At 46.7% G+C, this 25,274-nt stretch overlaps 1 protein-coding gene across 2 annotated transcripts in view; it reads right to left on the bottom strand.

The window, feature by feature from the left end:
* The window catches only part of LOC135056746 (inactive heparanase-2-like), a 211,569-nt gene that overhangs the window by 174,142 nt on the left and 12,153 nt on the right, over window positions 1–25,274 (bottom strand). For both annotated transcript variants that reach the window (XM_063962283.1, XM_063962282.1), the window contains exons 2-3: window positions 25,011–25,182; window positions 3,199–3,401 (exon numbers count right to left, since the gene is read on the bottom strand). Coding sequence is in view for 1 of the 2 variants with exons in the window: in XM_063962282.1 (XP_063818352.1) it covers window positions 3,199–3,230 (32 nt within the window). In the remaining variant the exon portion in view is untranslated. The remainder of the gene's footprint in view (window positions 1–3,198; window positions 3,402–25,010; window positions 25,183–25,274) is intronic.

Raw genomic sequence — 25,274 nt, 5'->3', positions numbered from 1 at the left:
AGGCACCGCAATGCGCATGCGCGTCATACAGGTACAAAGTCCATTGTGGTTTCGCACTGGTTCTAGTGACGATTCCAATCGCAGAGATGGCTGCAAGGTGATTGACAGAAAGAGGGCGTTTCTGGGTGTCAACTGACCATTTTCAGGGAGTGTTTGGAAAAACGCAGGCGTGGCTGGGCGAACGCTGGGCGGGTGTGTGACGTCAAAAGCCAGCCCTCCAACCTTAGAATCAACGCACACGAAGAGTGAGTACCGGGCTGGTCTTGTTCTGCACAAAAAGGTTTTGCAGGCGCTCTGCTGTACAAGCGTTCACACTTCTGCAAAGCAAAAATACACTCCCCGGTGGGCGGCGACAATGAGTTTGCAAGGCTGCTGAAAACTGCTAGCGATCGATCAACTCGGAATGACCCCCTATATTATTGTGTATTTCAAGCCTCTGTGGAGGCTGACCACACCCCCTTTGTAGGCTGGCCACACCCCTAAGTATGGGCCCCTATCACTGCATCCCCCCGGTGGGCCCTTCATGCCCCAGTCTGACACTGGCAGTATGTGAGAAGTCCTATAGACATTAGTGAGAGGTGGTTATTGGAAAGGTGAACAGTGGATCCGAGGCATGAGGAAGACTGGAGGGGGCCCATTTGCAGATGTCCGTATGACCCATCCTACTGAAAAAAATACACAGTCCATAGAAAAGCTCTATGCAATATTCTTCTGCACACTATGGCCCTCATTCCGAGTTGTTCGCTCATTGCCGAGTTTCGCTATATTGCGATTAGTCGCTTACTGCGCATGTGCAATGTTCGCAGAGCGCATGCGCTTAGTTATTTTACTCAAAAGTTAGGTATTTTACTCACGGCATTACGAGGATTTTTCTTCGTGTTGGTGATCGGAGTGTGATTGACAGGAAGTAAGTGTTTCTGGGCGGAAACTGGCCGTTTTATGGGTGTGTGTGAAAAAACGCTGACGTTTCTGGAAAAAACGCGGGAGTGGCTGGAGAAACGGGGGAGTGCCTGGGCGAACGCTGGGTGTGTTTGTGACGTCAAACCAGGAACGAAACTGACTGAACTGATCGCAGTGTAGGAGTAAGTCTCGAGCTACTCAGAAACTGCTAAGAGATTTCTATTCGCAATTTTGCGAATCTTTCATTCGCAATTCTGCTAAGCTAAGACACACTCCCAGAGGGCGGCGGCCTAGCGTGTGCAATGCTGCTAAAAGCAGCTAGCGAGCGAACAACTCGGAATGAGGGCCAATCTTCATATGCCCGTATGTACTGCTTACCCATTATAGAGTGAGATTTTGCAGCTGGATTTGCATTAAGTTGCAGACATGTGCCTGGCAAAGCACACAGACTGGATTCTGAATGATATGGCTAGTCAGTGTATGGTTTTGAATGGCCGTGTTGCAGATGGGGAAATGACAGACTATTCTAGCCGCTGTATTTGAGATGACTTGAAATGGGGGAAAAAAGGTAACTGGAAATCTATATTGTAAACGGCTGTACTAGTCAAGATGCGGTTGCATCAAGAGTAAGAAAATAGAGTGTTCTACCCATATTTCAAAAGTGGAGGCAAAAGGACTGTGAGAGACTAGACATGACAATTAAGCAGATTGTGTTACTCAGGGTTACACCACCACAGCGGGCTTGGGCCACTGAGGAAGTTGTGTTGGTGTTGATAGTGAGGGAGAATTGTGGGGATCTGGTGACGCTAGGAGTATAGAAGACGATAAGCTCTATTTTGTCCATGTTCAGCTTAAGGTAACTTTGGGACACTTATGTGAAAATAGACAGGCAGACACTATAGAAGAGAAGGGTTGAGCTCAGGTAAAGAAAAGTAGATTTATGTGTCAATAGCATAAAGATTGTAAAATGGTTCTTGTTACAACCTCCGTCATGTTTTTTAACCAAGCCGTGGGTGCAATTTTGACATCAGGGATGTTTTCTTTTATTTGTCTATGTGCACTTTTAATTGACTGGACTGTAAGAAAGGCAGGGAACTAAGCACAGAACCTTGGGGGAACCCCGACAGATACTGGAAGTGAAGAGGAAGATGTGCCAGAACTAGAGACACTCAAGCTGCAGTTGGTGGGATAGATAGGAACCCAGGCAGGGGACAACTGTGTCACAAAGGCCAATGACATGAAGGGTAGGTGGAAGAAGAGGATGTCCTAAGCAGCAGAGAGGTCCAGAAGGATGTACTGTATATGTAGGAGCTTCTCTTGGACGTCTGTAAAATAAATTGTGGATCATTTATGCAGGGTCAGTCTCAGTGGAATGTTAGTAGAGAACACCCATCTTTAGTGACAACAGAAGTTTTACTTTCACTTATTTTTCTCATCTAGAACTACAGATTCTGATTTACTTTCAGTGGCAAATGCAGGATTTCTAGAGTGGGGTTTCCAAATGCATTCCAAAATCTCCCACTCTGTGGTACATGGAGTACAGTATTAATATGTAACACTATATATGGTCTATAGTATAGGCTGTATCAAACGTATTTAAATAATATAAATAAGATAAGTGGTCAGGAAAAAGTTAAACATACTATAATCAATACATACATAAAAAAAAAATAGAACCAGTTCTGCACTTTCTAAGCACACATTCTCCCACCTCATGGTAAGGCTCCTGTCTCTTCTTCCTGATAGCTAATCTCTGGTTCAGTGCACTGAGTGAGGACTACACAACCAAACTTAGTAGAAGAAGCTGCTACCACTGCTCTGTCCCTTACACTGCATGATGTGGCGGCAGCTCTAGTAATCGCGTTATATACCATTGCTATTGCTGTTGTAATTTGAGGCACTTGCCAAGAGGAGGGGGGTTTCCGAGCAACCGTAAACCCCCCACCCCCCTGCGTTTGCCTATGCCTTTAGTACTATTCTACACTTCTGACTACACATGCTTAGTAAGACATGCATTATACACTGCATAGCTGAGTGCAGGTAATTATGTAATATCATGTTGCATGGTCTCATCCAATCGTGTACATTGTCTTGTTGTCTCTTCTGATTCCATTGCAGATTTCAGCTGAGCTAAACATTAATAAATCCACTGGCAGTAATTAATAAGTTTTAATGCATACAGTGGCTATAAGCATGCAGTGTGATACTAGCTAAAGGCATCAGTTTACAGCATTTTTATTATCAAAAGGTGAACTCATGATAGCTTTCTACTTGTTGCAATAAAATAGGATTACTTACTTGTTACTGATGTTCTCCACAGATCTACTCATTTGAACAATGCCGCACTTCCATGGACCTGGCAACCACTGATGCTGTACAATGTCAACAGTCTAAGGGTGCATTTGGACGCATTTGTCTGCCAACATCAGCCCCTTTTCCCCCAAACGCGTTGATCCCATGCTACCGCCTTCACCTTTGACCGGCTGTTGGACCAAGGGGATCTGAAGATAAAGTGGAGTATGTTGGGTAAGTGCAGGTTTGTAGAGATGATCAATGCAGAGAACATCAGTGACAAGTAATTGACAAGCGATTTCAAACCCAGATTAGTAAAAATTAACTTTTTGCAAGTCAGCTTGTCTTTCTTGTGGACAAGTAGATGTTTTCAAAGCCAATTTGATATGTTCTTTATTTCCACCAGATATCAGCGTCCAATTAATAACAATGATTCACAAATCAAGTAGGGAATATAAATATTAAAACAATTAGATGTAGTCCACTTTTAACTAAAAGTATAATTAATTTTAGAATCTCATTTAGCATATTATACTATTTTGTTCCTTAACATGTTCAGAGACATAAGAATTTATAAATCATCAGGCTTTATGGCATCTTAGTTACATGAACTGATCTGTTAGAGTCTCTATTAAAAGTCTGTGCAACAACCAAGATATATTTGGAAAATAACAGATGATGTTTAAAGCCTAACAATAGTGCCACTTACAATAAACAGAATGGTTGTGTGCCATGCAGTGGCATGCCTGAGGGGTGAACTGAGGTGCAGGTTTTAGGATATTGGGGGAAATGTGTGTGGATCATAGGGTCAACAGTAACTAGGTCGACAACTAGTGGTCGACAGCGACTACGTCGACACCTGAAATAGGTCGACACGGTCATTAGGTCGACATGAACCATGTTGACATGGAAAAAGGTTGACATGAGTTTTTTTAAAAAGTTTGGTTTCATTTTCTTCGTAAAGTGACCAAGAACCCCAATTAGTGCACCGTATCCCCTCGCATGGCGAGCAAGCTTCGGGCAAGGTGCCTCGCTCCACTAACGCTGCACTCGGCACATGTTACAATTCCCAATCGTAGTTCACGTGGATCACAGAGTGTGAAAAATGTTTAAATTTTTTTTTTTAAATGTGAAAAACTCATGTTGACCTTTTTCCATGCAGACATTGTCCATGTGGACCTAGTGACCATGTTAACCTATAGACCATGTCGACCTAATGCATGTCGACCAATAGTGGTCGACCTAATGAGTGTCGACCTAGGTGCTGTCGATCTGACCGGATACCAGGGAAAATAGTAGCTACATCTCGAAAGCATAATTTAATGTAAACCATATTATTTTTCATCTGCCTGTGGACCTTGTGCCCTTAGTATGGAGCAAAATATACAGACAGTATCTGGCATATACTACCAAAATAATTATTGTACAGGAAGATACATGTGAGTCCCTGCACTAAGATACACAAGCTGGAAAATGAAGATGGATGAAAGACACTGTAGGCAGGAGATAGCCATTGTTATTTGGACTTCTTCCTTCCAGCTGTTTCACTACCACATACATAACTACAGGAGCCAATGGAAGCGTTTGTCTCAAGGGTGCTGAGAGGGTGGAGGTAGACAGGTGAGTCTTTTACCAGGGTGGGTGGGGGGTTCAGGGGTAGGGTGATATGCCTCTAGGGCAAGGTTCCGCAACTGACCACATACACCTACTACTTTTCAAAAATGTCCACTTCTGCAGAAAATTGGTCTTCAGTTTAAAGGGATGTACTATAACAAAAACGAGCTTTCATCAAACATGACTATACATGCGTGAAGCATAGATAGTACCAATAATTGGTTGAATACAGTAGTTACGCTAGTCACACAGCGACAGTCGTATTGATTGTGGGTTGGGGTCATTTATAAGTGGTTGGACAAGGAAATGTCAGACAATCTATTTGAAATTTACCAGACAGGCTAACAAAATATTAGCATTGCTAAGTTATGACTGTGTTCTGACCACAAAATAAAAAAAAATAAGATTTTACTTACCGATAAATCTATTTCTCGTAGTCCGTAGTGGATGCAGGGGACTCCGTCAGGACCATGGGGATTAGCGGCTCCGCAGGAGACAGGGCACAAAAATAAAGCTTTAGGATCAGGTGGTGTGCACTGGCTCCTCCCCCTATGACCCTCCTCCAAGCCTCAGTTAGGATACTGTGCCCGGACGAGCGTACACAATAAGGAAGGATTTTGAATCCCGGGTAAGACTCATACCAGCCACACCAATCACACCGTACAACTTGTGATCTGAACCCAGTTAACAGTATGACAACGTAGGAGCCTCTGAACAGACGGCTCACAACAAGAACAACCCGATTTTTTTGTAACAATAACTATGTACAAGTATTGCAGACAATCCGCACTTGGGATGGGCGCCCAGCATCCACTACGGACTACGAGAAATAGATTTATCGGTAAGTAAAATCTTATTTTCTCTAACGTCCTAGTGGATGCTGGGGACTCCGTCAGGACCATGGGGATTATACCAAAGCTCCCAAACGGGCGGGAGAGTGCGGATGACTCTGCAGTACCGAATGAGAGAACTCCAGGTCCTCTTTAGCCAGGGTATCAAATTTGTAGAATTTTACAAACGTGTTCTCCCCCGACCACGTAGCTGCTCGGCAGAGTTGTAATGCCGAGACCCCTCGGGCAGCCGCCCAGGATGAGCCCACCTTCCTTGTGGAATGGGCCTTGACAGATTTAGGCTGTGGCAGGCCTGCCACAGAATGTGCAAGTTGAATTGTGCTACAAATCCAACGAGCAATCGTCTGCTTAGAAGCAGGAGCACCCAGCTTATTGGGTGCATACAGTATAAACAGCGAGTCAGATTTTCTGACTCCAGCCGTCCTTGAAATATATATTTTCAATGCCCTGACAACGTCCAGCAACTTGGAATCCTCCAAATCGCTAGTAGCCGCAGGCACCACAATAGGCTGGTTCAGGTGAAACGCTGACACCACCTTAGGCAGAAAATGAGGACGCGTCCGCAGTTCTGCCCTGTCCGAATGGAAAATCAGATATGGGCTTTTATACGATAAAGCCGCCAATTCTGACACTCTCCTGGCTGAAGCCAGGGCCAGTAGCATGGTTACTTTCCATGTAAGATATTTCAAATCCGCCGATTTGAGTGGCTCAAACCAATGGGATTTGAGAAAATCCAAAACTACATTAAGGTCCCACGGAGCCACTGGGGGCACAACCGGGGGCTGTATATGTAGTACTCCTTTTACAAAAGTCTGGACTTCAGGAACTGAAGCCAATTCTTTCTGGAAGAAAATCGACAGGGCCGAAATTTGAACCTTAATGGACCCCAACTTGAGGCCCATAGACAATCCTGTTTGCAGGAAATGTAGGAATCGACCCAATTGAAATTCCTCCGTGGGGGCCGTCCTGGCCTCACACCACGCAACATATTTTCTCCAAATGCGGTGATAATGTTGTGCAGTCACCTCCTTCCTGGCTTTAACCAGTGTAGGAATGACCTCTTCTGGAATGCCTTTTTCCCTTAGAATTCGGCGTTCAACCGCCACGCCGTCAAACGCAGCCGCGGTAAGTCTTGGAATAGACACGGTCCCTGCTGAATCAGGTCCCGTCTTAGAGGTAGAGGCCACGGATTTTCTGTGAGCATCTCCTGAAGTTCCGGGTACCAAGTTCTTCTTGGCCAATCCGGAGCCACGAGTATCGTTCTTACTCCCCTTTGCCGTATAATTCTCAGTACTTTGGGTATGAGAGGCAGAGGAGGAAACACATACACTGACTGGAACACCCACGGTGTTACCAGAGCGTCCACAGCTATTGCCTGAGGGTCTCTTGACCTGGCGCAATACCTGTCCAGTTTTTTGTTGAGGCGAGACGCCATCATATCCACCTTTGGTTTTTCCCAACGGTTCACAATCATGTGGAAGACTTCTGGATGAAGTCCCCACTCTCCCGGGTGTAGATCGTGTCTGCTGAGGAAGTCTGCTTCCCAGTTGTCCACTCCCGGAATGAACACTGCTGACAGTGCTATCACATGATCTTCCGCCCAGCGAAGAATCCTTGCAGCTTCTGCCATTGCTCTCCTGCTTCTTGTGCCGCCCTGTCTGTTTACGTGGGCGACTGCCGTGATGTTGTCCGACTAGATCAACACCGGCTGACCCTGAAGCAGGGGTTTTGCCAGGCTTAGAGCATTGTAAATCGCTCTTAGCTTCAGTATATTTATGTGAAGAGACATCTCCAGGCTTGACCATACTCCCTGGAAGTTTCTTCCCTGTGTGACTGCTCCCCAGCCTCTCAGACTGGCATCCGTGGTCACCAGGACCCAGTCCTGTATGCCGAATCTGCGGCCTTCTAACAGATGAGCACTCTGCAACCACCACAGAAGAGACACCCTTGTCCGTGGCGATAAGGTTATCCGCTGATGCATCTGCAGATGCGATCCGGACCATTTGTCCAGCAGATCCCACTGAAAAGTTCGTGCGTGGAATCTGCCGAATGGGATTGCTTCGTAAGAAGCCACCATCTTTCCCAGGACTCTTGTGCATTGATGCACAGACACTTTTCCTGGTTTTAGGAGGTTCCTGACAAGTTCGGATAACTCCTTGGCTTTCTCCTCCGGAAGAAACACCTTTTTCTGAACCGTGTCCAGAATCATTCCCAGGAACAGCAGACGTGTTGTCGGGGTCAACTGAGATTTTGGAAAATTCAGAATCCACCCGTGTTGTTGCAGCACTACTTGGGTTAGTGCTACTCCGTCCTCCAGCTGTTCTCTGGACCTTGCCCTTATCAGGAGATCGTCCAAGTAAGGGATAATTAATACGCCTCTTCTTCGCAGAAGAATCATAATTTCGGCCATTACCTTGGTAAAGACCCGAGGTGCCGTGGACAATCCAAACGGCAGCGTCTGAAACTGATAATGACAGTTTTGCACCACGAACCTGAGGTACCCTTGATGTGAAGGGCAAATTGGGACATGCAGGTAAGCATCTTTTATGTCCAGGGACACCATAAAGTCCCCTTCTTCCAGATTCGCTATCACTGCTCTGAGTGATTCCATCTTGAACTTGAATTTTTGTATGTACAGGTTCAAAGATTTCAGATTTAGAATAGGTCTTACTGAGCCGTCCGGCTTCGGTACCACAAATAGCGTGGAGTAATACCCCTTTTCCTGTTGTAGGAGGGGTACCTTGACTATCACCTGCTGAGAAAACAGCTTGTGAATGGCTTCCAATACCGTCGCCCTGTCTGAGGGAGACGTTGGCAAAGCAGACTTTAGGAACCGGCGAGGGGGAGACTTCTCGAATTCCAACCTGTAACCCTGAGATACTACCTGCAGGATCCAGGGGTCCACCTGTGAGCAAGCCCACTGCGCGCTGAAATTCTTGAGTCGACCCCCCACCGTTCCTGAGTCCGCTTGTAAAGCCCCAGCGTCATGCTGAGGGCTTTGCAGAACCCGCGGAGGGCTTATGTTCCTGGGAAGGAGCTGCTTGCTGCCCTCTCTTACCCTTTCCTCTGCCTCGGGGCAGATATGACTGTCCTTTTGCCCGCTTCTTATAGGACCAAAAGGACTGCGGCTGAAAAGACGGTGTCTTTTTCTGTTGGGAGGGGGTCTGAGGTAAAAAGGTGGATTTCCCGGCAGTTGCCGTGGCCACCAAATCCGATAGACCGACGCCAAATAATTCCTCCCCTTTATACGGCAATACTTCCATATGCCGTTTGGAATCCGCATCACCTGACCACTTTCGTGTCCATAAACTTCTTCTGGCAGATATGGACATCGCACTTACTCTCGATGCCAGAGTGCAAATATCCCTCTGAGCATCTCGCATATAAAGAAAAGCATCCTTTAATTGCTCTAAAGTCTGTAAAATACTGTCCCTATCCAGGGTATCAATATTTTCAGTCAGGGAATCCGACCAGACCACCCCAGCACTGCACATCCAGGCTGAGGCGATGGCTGGTCGCAGTATAACACCAGTATGTGTGTATATACTTTTTAGGGTAGTTTCCAGCCTCCTATCAGCTGGATCCTTGAGGGCGGCCGTATCAGGAGACGGTAACGCCACTTGTTTTGATAAGCGTGTGAGCGCCTTATCCACCTTAGGGGGTGTTTCCCAGCGCGCCCTAACCTCTGGCGGGAAAGGGTATAATGCCAATAACTTTTTTGAAATTAGCACTTTTCTATCTGGGTTAACCCACGCTTCATCACATACATCATTCAATTCCTCTGATTCAGGAAAAACTACAGGTAGTTTTTTCACCCCCCACATAATACCCCTTTTTGTGGTACTTGTAGTATCAGAGATATGCAAAGCCTCCTTCATTGCCGTGATCATATAACGTGTGGACCTACTGGAAAATACGTTTGTTTCTTCACCGTCGACACTAGATTCAGTGTCCGTGTCTGGGTCTGTGTCGACCGACTGAGGTAAAGGGCGTTTTACAGCCCCTGACGGTGTCTGAGACGCCTGGGCAGGTACTAACTGGTTTTCCGGCCGTCTCATGTCGTCAACTGATTTTTGTAATGTGCTGACATTATCACGTAATTCCATAAACAAAGCCATCCATTCCGGTGTCGACTCCCTGGGTGGTGACATCACCATTACCGGCAATTGCTCTGCCTCCACACCAACATCGTCCTCATACATGTCGACACACACGTACCGACACACAGCAGACACACAGGGAATGCTCTATTGAAGACAGGACCCCACTAGCCCTTTGGGGAGACAGAGGGAGAGTTTGCCAGCACACACCCAAGCGCTATAATATATATGGGAACAACCCTATATAAGTGTTGTATCCTTATAGCAGCTTAAATATAGTAATATCGCCAAAAAAAGTGCCCCCCCTCTCTGTTTTACCCTGTTTCTGTAGTGCAGTGCAGGGGAGAGTCCTGGGAGCCTTCCTCACAGCGGAGCTGAGCAGGAAAATGGCGCTGTGTGCTGAGGAGAATAAGCCCCGCCCCCTATTTCGGCGGGCTCTTCTCCGGAGTTTGTGAGATCTGGCAGGGGTTAAATACATCCATATAGCCTCAAGGGCTATATGTGATGTATTTTTTAGCCATAAAAAGGTATTATACATTGCTGCCCAGGGCGCCCCCCCAGCGCCCTGCACCCTCCGTGACCGCTGTGTGAAGTGTGCTGACAACAATGGCGCACAGCTGCAGTGCTGTGCGCTACCTCAGGAAGACTGAAAAGTCTTCTGCCGCCTGCTTCTGGACCTCTTCCATCTTCGGCATCTGCAAGGGGGGTCGGCGGCGCGGCTCCGGGACCGGACTCCATGGCTGGGCCTGTGTTCGATCCCTCTGGAGCTAATGGTGTCCAGTAGCCTAAGAAGCCAATCCATCCTGCACGCAGGTGAGTTGACTTCTCTCCCCTAAGTCCCTCGATGCAGTGAGCCTGTTGCCAGCAGGACTCACTGAAAATAAAAAACCTAAAAACTTTTTCTAAGCAGCTCTTTAGGAGAGCCACCTAGATTGCACCCTGCTCGGACGGGCACAAAAACCTAACTGAGGCTTGGAGGAGGGTCATAGGGGGAGGAGCCAGTGCACACCACCTGATCCTAAAGCTTTATTTTTGTGCCCTGTCTCCTGCGGAGCCGCTAATCCCCATGGTCCTGACGGAGTCCCCAGCATCCACTAGGACGTTAGAGAAATAGTAGTACTAGAAATGGACCACTGTTACTTTGAAATGGATCAGGCATCCCTAGATTTTCGATGTTCATACCCGCTCGACCTTCCCCCTTAGAACGGCATCAGTTTATGGCAGGGGACGACTGAGATGGAAAACCAGCCTGGGAGATTTATGAAAGCAACCCTAAAGGGGGTGCAGTCTGATGAGGGGGTGGGGTCTGTTGAGGGGAGCGAGATCCCTCCTCATATGGCCTTATTGTACTCAATTCCTTGTGTTTTTTGCTGCAGTTGTGTCTGAGACCAGGGGTGGATTGGGAACTAAAAGTGGCCCTGTAAAATTTTGTACAAGTGGCCTGACATGGGCAGCGGAAGTGGTATAACATACTGTGTAGCCATGGCTCCATTACTGGATGGCAGAGTTGCTGTACTGCAGAGATGGAATAACAGAATGAATGGGGACAATGCAGTGTACTGAGTGTGGTGGGCTGCCTGTCATGTGTGAGGTGGGGCCTCATGACAACACACAAAACAGGCCACACAGACACGTCGGCCTACCAGGAATCAAGGAAAGTAAAAACAATCCTGAACAGACCTTAACCTACAAAGCTCTCAAACTTTTCTGTGGGGGATCTGATAATTATTTTCCTTGATTTAAGTAACATAAATAAATAAATAAATATAGCTACCAAGGCTTTTCTTCAGTTGAAACGTCTTCACTTCTGCACCTACTGTATGCTTAGACAAGCAGGACTGTCTTGCCCTTTCTATCTGGAAGTGGACCCCTCGGCTATTGCAGTGAGGACGATATTATCTCGGGTAACCTCTACTGGAATCTGCCTTCTTATGGGGTCTTTTCTCGTATGGGAAATAATTTTATAGAATATTGAACTCTATTAGCTTGTAAACATACTGAGGTAGAATGGAGATATACACAGTGGACAAGATGCCAATAGTTATGGAACTGTGCATGGATTTATACTTCTCATAGCAGAGTATGTGACTTTTCTGGTGGATATTGAGCAGACCGATGACCTGAACTGGGAGCATGATCCATAAAATAATTATCTTTCACAGGATGGATCAGGAAAGTGGAAGAAACTGAACAAACTTGGAGACATTCGTGATTTTTGGCTCTCACATGAATCTTTAGCTGCACAAATGGAATTCAAACTTACATAAGCTTGGATGTTGCAGGAATCATTACTTTCAAAAGGAACATGCTCCATCTTGGCATACATAATGAATACATAATCCACATAAATGTGTTCATAACCAATATTACTTAAAAATAAATGTTTAAATAAAGGCCTCCCTGATGTCCCCTACTTTCAGCAGTTATAGGAAATATAATAAGTCTCAAATGAGCAGTATATTGGCAAAAATACTGAAAGGTTCTAACTAATGAGGGGTCAGAGCAATATGTGAAGTTGTATATACTTTAAGGTGACATTTACAGCTGTGTAAGAATAACCTTCAACTGTAATAAATATATACATTGTATGCTTTATATATACCATGCGTTTGCACAATGGAGTCCTAAAGATTTGTAAACTCTAAAAAGAAAACTTATGATATACCGTATATGTACTGCTATGTACAAAGAATGTTGTACCGTCCTGAATTGTTACCTGAAACTAATCTGCACATGTGCTGAGGCAGGGAACATGCTGTAAAGACCTGTTATAGGGCCTACTGTAATTCAGACCTGATCTCAACAGCAAAATTTTTCTCTAATGGGCAAAACCATGTGCAGTGCAGGGGGGAGGGGGGAGCAGATGTAACACGTGCAGAAAGAGTTAAGGGCCCCATACACTAGAGCGACTATGCCCAATTTCAGCCCAATTCGGGCATTCGGACCGATATATTGGGTGAAATCGGGCATTTTTGAGGTGTCTCCGGTCCGATCCGATGTGCGTTCCCGCGAGCATCGGATTGGATCTTCCAGATTGAATGTGCTGCACATTCAATCTGGTCCGACCTGGGGGCATGGCTGGGATCGCCCAGGATACATCGGATGCAAAAGGACAGCATCCGATGTATCTTGGGTGATTCTGCCCCCCCGGGAGGCTGCCGGGGTGATCGCCTGCGATCGCCTCCGACATGCGGTCGGATAAGTGTATGGGGCCCTTTAGATTTGGGTGGGGTGTGTTCAAACTGAAATCGAATTTGCAGTGTAAAAATAAAACTGTCCAGTATTTACCCTGCACAAAAACAAAATAACCCACACAAATCTAACTCTCTCTGCACATGTTATATCTGCCCCACCTGCAGTGCACATGGGGGGTCATTCCGAGTTGTTCGCTCGGTAAATTTCTTCGCATCGCAGCGATTTTCCGCTTAGTGCGCATGCGCAATGTTCGCACTGCGACTGCGCCAAGTAAATTTGCTATGAAGTTAGGAATTTTACTCACGGCTTTTTTCATCGTTCAGGCGATCGTAATGTGATTGACAGGAAGTGGGTGTTTCTGGGCGGAAACTGGCCGTTTTATGGGTGTGTGTGAAAAAACTTTACCGTTTCTGGGGAAAAAGCGGGAGTGGCTGGAGAAACGGAGGAGTGTCTGGGCGAATGCTGGGTGTGTTTGTGACGTCAAACCAGGAACGACAAGCACTGAACTGATCGCAGATGCCGAGTAAGTCTGGAGCTACTCAGAAACTGCTAAGAGAGGTGTAATCGCAATATTGCGAATACGTCGTTCGCAATTTTAAGGTGCTAAGATTCACTCCCAGTAGGCGGCGGCTTAGCGTGAGTAAATCTGCTAAAAACAGCTTGCGAGCGAACAACTCGGAATGAGGGCCATGGTTTTGCTCATAAGAGAAAGATTTTGCTTTTGCGATCAGGTCTGAATTAGGCCCAAAATACAGTATTATTACGCTATAAAAACATTACAAAATACAGTATATTACATTTTACAATACAGAGGGAATGGTTTTGCTAAAATCATAACTTGCTTGTATGGACGCAGTATGGCAAATATAGTAGTTTTAGTTAATTCTGTGCTCTTAGAAAGTGGGCAATGTCCATATTTCTGGAAGCTGAAACAGTTGGCTTGACTGCAGCTTTTTTTTCCTGCTTCTCCAATAGAGCCTCCGATTTTACACTGAGCACAGTTTGAAAATACTGTTGTAAATTAGATTATAAACCTACGCATTTCACCAGTGCAGATTTGGGCTTCTTCAGGGACAGTATACTGCAGTGTATCTACTATTCGTATGGGTGATATGTGTACAGTATACTTTCATTCTAAGACTTTGGACATGCAAAGAGGTTGGGTGTATTCTATAACTTGAACAAAGCTACAATTTTCTTTATCAGTTTGTTTATATTTTTTCAAATTGAATTCATGAATATACTTAAAACACATTTGTGTTTTTATTAGTGATGAGCGGATTCGGTTTTACTCGGTTTTACTCGGTTCTCAAAACGGCATCTTATTGGCTCACGGATGTCACGTGTTTTGGATTGCCAATAAGATGCCGCTTTGAGAACCGAGTAAAACCGAATCTGCTCATCACTAGTTTTTTATGTCTATGAAGTTGCTATAATATCTCCGTTATTGAAATGATTTAAATGTGGGGCACTTAACTATGACACAGTTATGCTGATATTTTCATTTAAAATGATAACAACTACTGGAGCATACCACTATTAAAGTTTAAAAGGTCCACATCACGTATTTCACTATCCACGATTTGCACCAGTGGATATTTGTATTTGATTTATATTCTTTAGGAGGTTGAAGTGGGTTCATTATGATTTCCCGGAATGCCTGGATATCAACTGTCAGTGTACCGACAACGGCATTCCGGCCACCGGCATGCCGGCAGCGGGGCGGGCGTAAATGGTCCCCTTGCAGGCTCGCTGCGCTTGCCACTCTGTGCTTGCCATGATACGGGCTTGGTGGCTCGCTGCGCTAGCCGCATTTCTGCTCCCACTCTATGCGTGTCGTGGACAACCACGGGTGGGAATAGACCCTGAGCGCTGGGATTCTGGCTGTCGGTATCCTGACCGCTGGGCTCCCGACAGCCGGCAAGTTAACTGCATCCCGTTGAAGTCGCCCTTTTCACACAAAGCAGCATTTGGGTGCTGGAGACATTAATAAGGAAAGCAAAGTTTCTATTTGTATTATTAGGTAATGAAGTCTGATGCTGAGGTGGATAGAGATCAAATGCACATAATCCCATATTGCATGACCTGAAAGAAATACATAAATCCACCCGTATGCAGAGTCTTTCAATACGCCCGCTCCTTCTATGCGCCTGGTTTTCTACTCATCATTACCATCAGTGCGCACTTGCTTTACTTACAATCATGAATTAGGCCCTTAGTACGGGATGTAGTTGGCATCCCAGCACTCAGGATGCCAGCAGACGGAACACCGGTACCAGCATCCCGACACCTGTCAGAATACCGATGCTGGAGTCCCGACAGCCGACTTCCCCAATGTGTCAGGGGCAGGTTAGGGTTAGGCTGCGGGGTGGGAGGGTTAGGCTGCGTGAAAGGAGGGTTAAGGTTAGGTTGCAGGAGGGGAGGTTAGGGTTAGGCTGCGGGGTGGGAGGGTTAGGCTTCGTGAAAGGAGGATTAAGGTTAGGTTGCAGGAGGGGAGGTTAGGGTTAGACTGTGGGAGGGGAGGGTTAGGTTTAGGCTTGGGAGGAGGGGAGGTTAGGGTTAGGCTGCGTGAAAGGAGGGTTAAGGTTAGGTTGCAGGAGGGGAGGTTAGGGTTAGACTGTGGGATGGGAGGGTTAAGTTTAGGCTTGGGAGGAGGGGAGGTTAGGGTTAGACTGTGGGATGGGAGGGTTAAGTTTAGGCTTGGGAGGAGGGGAGGTTAGGGTTAGACTGTGGGATGGGAGGGTTAAGTTTAGGCTTGGGAGGAGAGGAGGTTAGGGTTAGACTGTGGGATGGGAGGGTTAAGTTTAGGCTTGGGAGGAGAGGAGGTTAGGGTTAGGATGCAGGAAAGGAGGGTTAGGGTTAGGGGGAGAGAGGGGACAAGGTTACCATACTTACCCTCCAACTGTTGGATCGTGGCTGTAATGATGCCACTGTCGGTCTACGAACTACCGGCATTCCCAGCGCCGGGATCCCATACCCAACCCCTTAGTACATAAAGTCCTATGTTACAAATATTTTCATGCTCCCGTGCTGGTTGTAAATTGGCTTTCTATTACTGACCACTTCTAAGTTACACAAATACAACAGGAGCTGGCAACCTCTAGTAGAAGGCCCATAGAGATGGATAGAAAAGGGCAATAACAGGACATTCCATAAATGTTTCATAACCAAACGGAGCTCCCAACAACAAATCTATCATATCAAAGGGTATATCAGAAGCCCCTGTAGCTTGTGAGAGATACTAATCTTGGTCCAAGGTAGCTAACATCATCTTCAGATAGTGTTAGCCCTTAGTAGCCTATGGCCTACTCCACCGGATCCCTCCACAGCGACGGCCCTCACTGATGCTGTGCATGTGCAGTATGGACACCAGGTCCGAGCCCAGAAGTGTTAGTACCGGCTAGAACTTTGCTTCCAGCTCACTTGAAGGATGATAATTAGGAGCATTATTATTCATTTTATATTTGTGATTAACAGTATTATTATCACAGATGTGAGAAATATGCCCACATGCCTTTGGTGCCCGGCTGTTAATGACCACACTTGGTAGAACACCAACAGCAGAAGGTTGATCTGCTGTAAATCCACAAGCCCAAGCATTTAAGTTGCATTTCTTATCTAAAGTCAGCAAGGCATACTGTATTGATGCCTAATACATCTTGAAAATGATACTGTTTAGGCTGTAGGAAGTGAAGCATGTGTTCTAAAACAAATATTAGTAACATTTAAAAATCGCTGAATACATCTGCCAAAACAGTGATTTGTGAGATCATTAGTTAAGTAATAAAGGTTGGCTTTGGTATATCTGTAGCGCAATAAGCTAGAAACAAGAACTATTCTAGTTTAGAACTAGATGACAGATAAAAGTCAACAGAGCTTAGCGCCGCGTGCTACCATGCTTCCAAATTAGTAAGTGTTTCTGGTTTTAAAAACCTTAGTGGACAGAATAATAAGGCAACTTATGTAATTTGAAAATGATGAAAGTAGAATCAGATCTAAAACACATGAGATTTCAGGCATACGATGTATCGTGCAGTATTGGAAAAACGAGTTTTATGGTAAGAACTTACCCTTGTTAAAACTCTTTCTGCGCGGTACACTGGGCTCCACAAGTCTGGAAAATGGGGTGTAGAGTAGGATCTTGATCCGAGGCACCAACAGGCTCAAAGCTTTGACTGTTCCCAGAATGCACAGTGCCGCCTCCTATATCACCCCGCCTCCCAGCACAGGAGCTCAGTTTAGTTAACCAGTCCAATGCAGTAGCAGGAAAAGAGACGACAACGGTTAGTAGCCACATACACCACACTCTCACGACAAGAGACGTGTCAGCGGCTAATGCCATATCAACCCAAAGAAGCTAAGTGCGTCAGGGTGGGCGCCTTGTGGAGCCCAGTGTACCTCGCAGAAAGAGTTTTAACAAGGGTAAGTTCTTACCATAAAACTTGTTTTCTGCTGCGGGGTACACTGGGCTCCACAAGTCTGGACAATGGGGATGTCCTAAAGCAGTTCCTTATGGGAGGGGATGCACTGTAGCGGCACAAGAACCCGGCGTCCAAAGGAAGCATCCTGGGAAGCGGCAGTATCGAAGGCATAGAACCTTATGAACGTGTTCCCGGAGGACCACGTAGCCGCCTTGCACAATTGATCATGGGTCGCACCACGTTGGCCCGCCCAAGAAGGTCCAACAGACCGAGTAGAATGGGCCGTAATATGAACAGGAGCTGACAGACCAGCCTTCACATAAGCATGCACAATCACCATTCTAATCCACCTGGCCAGGGTCTGCTTGTGAGCAGGCCAGCCACGTTTGTGAAATCCAAACAAAACAAAGAGAGAATCAGACTTTCGAATAGAAGCAGTTCTCTTCACATAGATACGGAGAGCCCGTACCACATCCAAAGACCGCTCTTTGGGAGACAAATCAGGAGAGACAAAAGCTGGAACCACAATCTCCTGATTAAGGTGGAACGAAGAAACCACCTTAGGTAAATATCCGGGACGAGTCCTAAGAACCGCCCGGTCAAGGTGAAAAATCAGATATGGGGAACTACAAGACAAGGCACCCAAATCCGACACTCTTCTAGCAGAGGCAATAGCCAGCAAGAACACCACCTTAAGGGAAAGCTACTTAAGGTCAGCTGAACCAAGAGGTTCAAATGGAGGCTCCTGCAACACCTCCAAAACCACCGACAAGTCCCAAGGAGCCACAGGCGGGACATAAGGAGGTTGGATACGCAACACACCCTGAGTGAAAGTATGAACATCAGGTAAAGTTGCAATTTTTCTCTGAAACCACACCGACAAGGCAGAAATATGAACCTTGAGGGAGGCCAGACGCAGGCCTAAATCTAGGCCCTGCTGTAGAAAAGCCAAAAGTTTGGCTGTACTAAACTTGGAAGCGTCATAATGGTTAGATGCGCACCAAACAAAGTAGGAATGCCAGACCCGATGGTAAATCCGAGCAGAGGCCGGTTTCCGGGCCCGCAACATAGTTTTAATGGCCTCTTCAGAAAAACCCTTAGAGCTTAAGACGGAAGCTTCAAGAGCCACGCCATCAAAGACAGCCGGGCTAGGTCCTGGTAGACACTGGGGCCCTGAACGAGGAGGTCTGGGCGTTGTGGAAGTAGAAGTGGGTGCTCTGACGATAGGCCTTGCAGGTCTGAGAACCAGTGCCGTCTGGGCCACACCGGAGCTATGAGAAGCAGATTTCCTTTTTCTTGCTTGAACTTCCGAATTACCCTGGGCTGGGCTAGGTTCAACACATTGAAGACCGCCCGCAATTCCAGAATGTTGATCGAGAGGAGAGATTCCTCCTTGGTCCACCGACCCTGCAAGGAGTGCTGCACCAGCACCGCGCCCCAACCTCTTAGACTGGCATCTGTTGTCAACAGGACCCTGTTGGATATCCAGAAGGGACGGCCTCTGCACAATTGTCGGTCCTGGAGCCACCAGAGCAGCGACAGACGGACCTCCGGAGTCAAAGAGATCATTTGAGACCTGATCCGGTGAGGCAGGCTGTCCCACTTGGCTAGAATCAGCTTCTGGAGGGGGCGAGAATGGAATTGAGTATACTCCACCATGTCGAATGCTGATACCATGAGGCCCAGCACCTGCATTGTCGAATGTATCGACACTTGCGGACGAGAAAGGAAGCAACGAATCATGTCCTGAAGTTTCAGGACTTTCTCCTGAGACAAGAACAACCTCTGGTTGTGAGTGTCCAACAGCGCTCCCAGATGCACCATGCTCTGAGCAGGGACCAGGGAGGATTTCTTCCAGTTGCTGAGCCACCCATGGGCTTGTAGAAACCGGACCATCATATCCAGATGATGCAGGAGAAGATCTGGGGAATTTGCCAGGATTAACGAGTCGTCCAGATACGGCAGTATCCCGACCCCTTGATGGCGGTGTACCACCGTCATCACCGCCATAACTTTGGTGAAGACTCACGGAGCCGTTGTTAAACCAAAAGGTAATGCCCGAAACTGGTAATGGAGGTTGCCAATAGCAAACCTCAGGTATTGTTGACACTGCTATAGGAATATGCAGGTAAGCATCCTGTATGTCCAGGGAGACCATGTAGTCCCCAGGTTCCAAGGCCAGAACTAAAGAGCAAAGGGTTTCCATACAGAACTTGGAAACCTTCACAAACTTGTTCAGTGCCTTGAGGTTGAGAATGGGCCGGGTGGACCCATTCGGTTTCGGGACTAGAAACAGCGGAGAATAGTACCCCCGGCCCCTCTGAGCAAGAGGCACCTGTACTACGACTCCTGTATCCAGGAGGGTCTGTACCACCGAATGTAGAGTATTTGCCTTTGTCTGGTCCGACGGGACGCGTGTCTGGCAAAATCGATGAGGGGGTCGTTTTTTGAAGGCTATGGCGTAACCTCGAGTGACGACTTCCCGTACCCAGGCATCTGAAGTGGTCTTCAACCATTCCTGGGTATACCCTAGAAGCCGGCCCCCCACCCTGGGATCCCCCAGGGGGAGGCCCGCACCGTCATGCGGCAGGCTTATCGGTCTTGGCTGCTGGCTAACGGGCAGCCCAGGCTCTTTTGGGCTTCAGCTTACCAGGTTTGGAAGTGCGGGCCTGCTTATGGTACGCCTGACCTTTTGCTTTACCTGAAGGACGAAAGGGGCGAAAGGACATGCCTTTGGCCTTCGACACAGAAGGAGCTGTATTAGGCAGACAGGCAGTTTTGGCAGTAGCCAAGTCAGCCACTATCTTATTTAAGTCCTCCCCAAACAGAATATCCCTCTTGAAAGGGAGTACCTCCAGGGTTTTTCTAGAGTCCAGATCCACAGACCAGGATCTCAGCCACAATATCCTGCGAGCCAGGACTGACGTAGTAGAAGCCTTGGCTGCTAGGATACCGGCATCAGAAGCCGCCTCTTTAATATAGCGAGAAGCTGTGACAATATATGACAAGCATTGTCTAGCATGGTCAGAGGAGATTTCAGCTTCTAACTCCAAGGCCCATGCTTCAATAGCCTCTGCCACCCATGTAGCTGCAATAGTGGGCCTTTGTGCAGCACCCGTGAGGGTGTAAATCGCTTTTAGACAACCCTCGACACGTTTATCCGTAGGCTCTTTTAGAGACATGACGGTAGTGACAGGTAGAGCTGAGGAAACCACCATCCTAGCCACATGTGAGTCTACTGGAGGAGGCGTTTCCCAATTCTTAGACAGCTCTGGTGCGAGGGGATAGCGAGCCAGCATCTTCTTTTGAGGCACAAATTTCGTACCCGGGCTTTGCCAGGGTTCCTGACAAATATCCACTAGGTGGTCAGAGTGAGGTAAAACTTGTTTAATCACCTTCTGACGCTTGAACCTATCTGATTTCTTAGGAGGAACGGATGGCTCGGGATCATCCGTAATCTGCAGAATTAACTTAATAGCCTCCAAAAGATCAGGAACATCCACATGTGAACTACCCTCCCCATCAGCCGTATCTGAGTCAGAACCTGTGGGGTCAGTGTATGTGCTGTCTTCATCAGACGAGGTGTCAGTGACAGCAGTGGATTGTGAGGAGACGAGCGCTCGCTTAGAGGACCTCTTGGACTTAGGCGAGCGATGGTCAGACTTTTTAGTAGTCAGGGACTGGTTCAACTTCTTTAATTGAGCAGATATATCGTCCGCCCACGGCGGGTTAGCTGCAGAGACCACATACGGTTGTACCGGCATTGGGGGTCCCATAGGGGGTGTTAGTTTATGAACTAGCGTATGCAGAAGCATGGAAAAAGCAGCCCACGGAGTGTCAGTATGTGCCTCCGTTTCCACAGTCCCACTGGGGGGCAAGGAGCCCCCAGAACCAGAGCCCACAGCTGCTATATTCTCCCCATATGTGCCTGTGGCTTCAGCAACACCAGCAGTGTGTTCCGCCCCAGAACCGTTACCCTCAGAAGCAGACATGATATAACTTGCAGTATGAGGTAACACAGTACAATTATTAGCAGCACTATATCACTAAACCCAAACCCCTGCGCAGTGTAGTCAGCACCTGCAGAGATAAAGAAGAGATATGGTGACTAAATCACAGAGAAAAATACGTAATACAGAATATCTTTGTGTAAATCCTATATTAAATAACACCTGACGCACCAAGCCCCCTCAGGTTATAGAATATAGGGATAGCAAGTTGAGTGAAAGACACGAGATGGACACCACTCAGCTATCAATGCACACACAGATAGTCACAGTTTGTACAATGCAGAGGTTATTACAGACAATAATACTGCACTGGACTAGCTTACACAGCTATATAGTCAATAGATATAACACTACACAGTAAGAAACTGGATGTATATCACAGGGTAATTGTACTATAAACCCCTGACTAAATGCACTCTTTCTTACTAACACACTGACTAAAAAGGCAGGTAGAATACTTAAGTGTCATGTAAAGTCACAGCGCTGACAACCAGGCGGCTTTACATAGGAGGATTTGCCCAAGCAGTCCCAGGAACAGTGAGCTGAGGAGTAATGGTGCCGCAGACACTGACAGGGAGTGAGGAAAAGACAGAGATGCAGCTCCAGGGCGGGAACACTTGCTGAAAATGGCGCCCTGGGGCTGGGGGAGGGGCTTCAGGTCTAAGCCTTATCCCCCTTGCTGGCAAAACCACCGGGTACTGTGGGCGATATTAAAATCGCTTTTAAGAGAAAACCTGACCTGCGCCCATGCCCTGGTGATCTAGTGGGATTGCCTGTATCCACAGTGTCCACCGCCAGCGCGCGCGGCCCGCCTCCCACTGACCGCGCTGGACCCACTTACCACCTCCCGAAGCGCGGCCACGCGATCCTGGAGAGCCCCAGCCGTGTGTGTCTATTGTCTAACATGAAGAAAACCGGAGCCTCCGCTGTAGGTACCCGGTAACCAGGGCTCGGGAGTGTACAGCGCCGCTGGGGAGAGCTGGAGCTGCAGCAGTGAATGTCACAAGACATTTACCACCGCTGCTGCCCTTGAAGTCTTCACTTTTTACCTCATAAACAGCTTTTCTCAGGGCTGCCTGGAGCAGCCCCTCTGTTAAGTGCCTGCTTACTGACAAACTGAGCTCCTGTGCTGGGAGGCGGGGTGATATAGGAGGCGGCGCTGTGCATTCTGGGAACAGTCAAGGCTTTGAGCCTGTTGGTGCCTCGGATCAAGATCCTAATCTACACCCCATTGTCCAGACTTGTGGAGCCCAGTGTACCCCGCAGCAGAAATATACACTAATATCTGTAAACAATTAGACATCTATAAATCTATAAACAAATACTGCATAAATTTATAATGCATTTCATCTATTAGTTGGGGTTTCTTTCTCTAATGTTTTTTCTTGCATCCATCCTTCTCCTTTGATCTCACCTGGAGCTCTTAATGTATCTTTGCTGAGTGGAGGAAGAGAGTTTATAAAAACAGTTATTCTCAATTCCAGACTTCAAGTGTCCCCAACAGCCAGGTCATGTTGCTACCTGGACATGTCTCACATGGGCTGAAGGTACAAAATAGTCAAGCCCTGACCTGTTCTGACAAACATCATTATTGCGACCCAAATGTTCTGCCTCCCTGATATACAAGTGTACCAACTGGTACAAAAATTAATGTACCAAAAATGAATCCTATGTCGTGGGCACTGAGCCAATCAAATTCTTCATGTCACCTGTGAAGATCAGTGTATAAATCAAGGCTATCCTTTTTCCTTCTGTCAGCACCTCTGAATTACCAGTTTGAGTCTGCCGGCTGATTAAATTCAAAACGTCAAAATTAAGGGGGTAATTCTGAGTTGATCGCAGCAGCAAGTTTGTTAGCAATTGGGCAAAACCATGTGCACTGCAGGTGGGGGCAGATATAACATGTGCAGAAAGAGTTAGATTTGGGTGGGTTATATTGTTTCTGTGCAGGGTAAATACTGGCTGTTTTATTTTTATACTGCAATTTAGATTTCAGTTTGAATACACCCCACCCAAATCTAACTCTCTCTGCACATGTTATATCTGTCCCCCCTGCAGTGCACATGGTTTTGCCCAACTGCTAATATATTTGCTGCTGCGATCAACTCAGAATTAGGCCCTAAGTACAGTAAACTCACTAACGACCCACATGGATACCTGGCCTGTTTTTCAGTTCTTTTTTGTAAATTGAGAATGGCCAATTAGCGCGCAAGAGATGAGCTATTATCTGCCGGGGATCCTTTAGAAATTAATTAGGCTGAGTTATAATTTGTTAGAGTGATTTTTAACCATGTTATGTACTATTATTAATGAGGTGTGTCTGATTTTGTGACGGTCACTGACACAGCTGACATATCACAGTACCGAGCTGTCTCATCAGTTTCTCCTTGCTGGCAGATAAATCTTGTGTGCTCATGGGGAGGCAATCACAAAACTGCCTGTCGGAATCCCAGCGGTCAAAATGCCGATGCCAGAATCCCGACAGATGGCGAAATACTGCCGCCGGCGCCGGAATACCATAGAGGGAGAATATAACCTGGCGCCGGAATACCATAGAGGGAGAATATAACCTGTGGTGAGTGCAGCGAGCCCGCAAGGGGCTTTCTAGCGCTCGCCCCGCTGTCGGCATACTAGTGGCCGGGATCCCGCTGTCAGGATCATGATAGCCAGGATCCCGGCCGCCGGTAAAACGTATGTATTCCTGCTCATGATAGTGTTATACTGTATAAGCCAGTTATAATGGCCTCCTGCAGCCCTTTAAACTTCCATCTGTGGATCCCCACTCCCTCTAGATTATTACATTTGCATTGTAATACAGATTTGCTTGTTATAACTTAATATTTTTTTCACATTAAAATGGCTGCTGATATGTTATTACAGATATATACTCATTGCCAGGGTCCAAAGAGGGTTCTATGCCGCCCTGTGCTGGCCCCACCCCCTAAACCAGTGACATCATGACATCATGCCTAGGAGCGGGGCTGCCGGCTTTAGGAAGCACTGCCTGAAGTGTCAGCTACACAGGCTGCATGATGCATACACAGAGCATCCCTTGATACTGGCTGCAAGGGAGTCGTGGAGGGTGGAGTACCCTTACGAATTTGGCAGCGGGTACGCAGTACCACCTGCTACACACTTTGCTATTGCCGCAATTATAAGTGCCACAAAGCAACAAGAACGTGGTGTTTGCAGCATGACGGCTCCTCCCACTTTGTCAGGGTTACTGGGAGTGCGACAGTGGCTGTATTTTCCTATTTATAATGGAGGCATTACTATATATTGTTATTAAATTGCGGGCATTACTATATATTTCTTTTATACTGGAGGTATCACTATATATTTTTATTATAATGGAGGCATTACTATATATTTTTAGCCTTGCCTCCAGAATCCCCCAAAAAAGGGGCTGTGTCATGTGGCCACGCTGCTAGTGTCATGTAGCCACTCCCCCTAGCAGCATGTGGCCATGCCCCATCACAACACATGACCACGCCCATTTCTCTTCACTCAGTACCCATAAGAAAATATGTCTACTTGCACCACTGTATGTAACATAATACGATTTGCAATGGTTCCCAGTTTACGGACTGTTATGTATTAGGATACATACCCACAAATGTAACTTACCCATCGAGCAGCATTATAACATTCTTCTTCGGTCGTCCAATATTAGGACCGTACAAATTTGCTTTGGAGTAAGCCCGGATAGACTGCAGCAAAGTCTTCAGCTGGATGTAATCCTTCCCTAGCTGGCTGCCGTTAATAGCCCGACTATTTAACGTCCTATAATTGTTGGGTTCTGCAGGAAGAAAATAGCATTGTTATGGAGAATAACATCAATAATATGTGTATAAAGTTAAAAATGTGGTTATTAACAAACAAGTATTCAGT

This window comes from Pseudophryne corroboree, chromosome 3 (assembly GCF_028390025.1).
Source record: "Pseudophryne corroboree isolate aPseCor3 chromosome 3, aPseCor3.hap2, whole genome shotgun sequence".
NCBI lineage: Eukaryota > Metazoa > Chordata > Amphibia > Anura > Myobatrachidae > Pseudophryne > Pseudophryne corroboree.
This window is presented reverse-complemented; position numbering and strand designations above follow the sequence as displayed.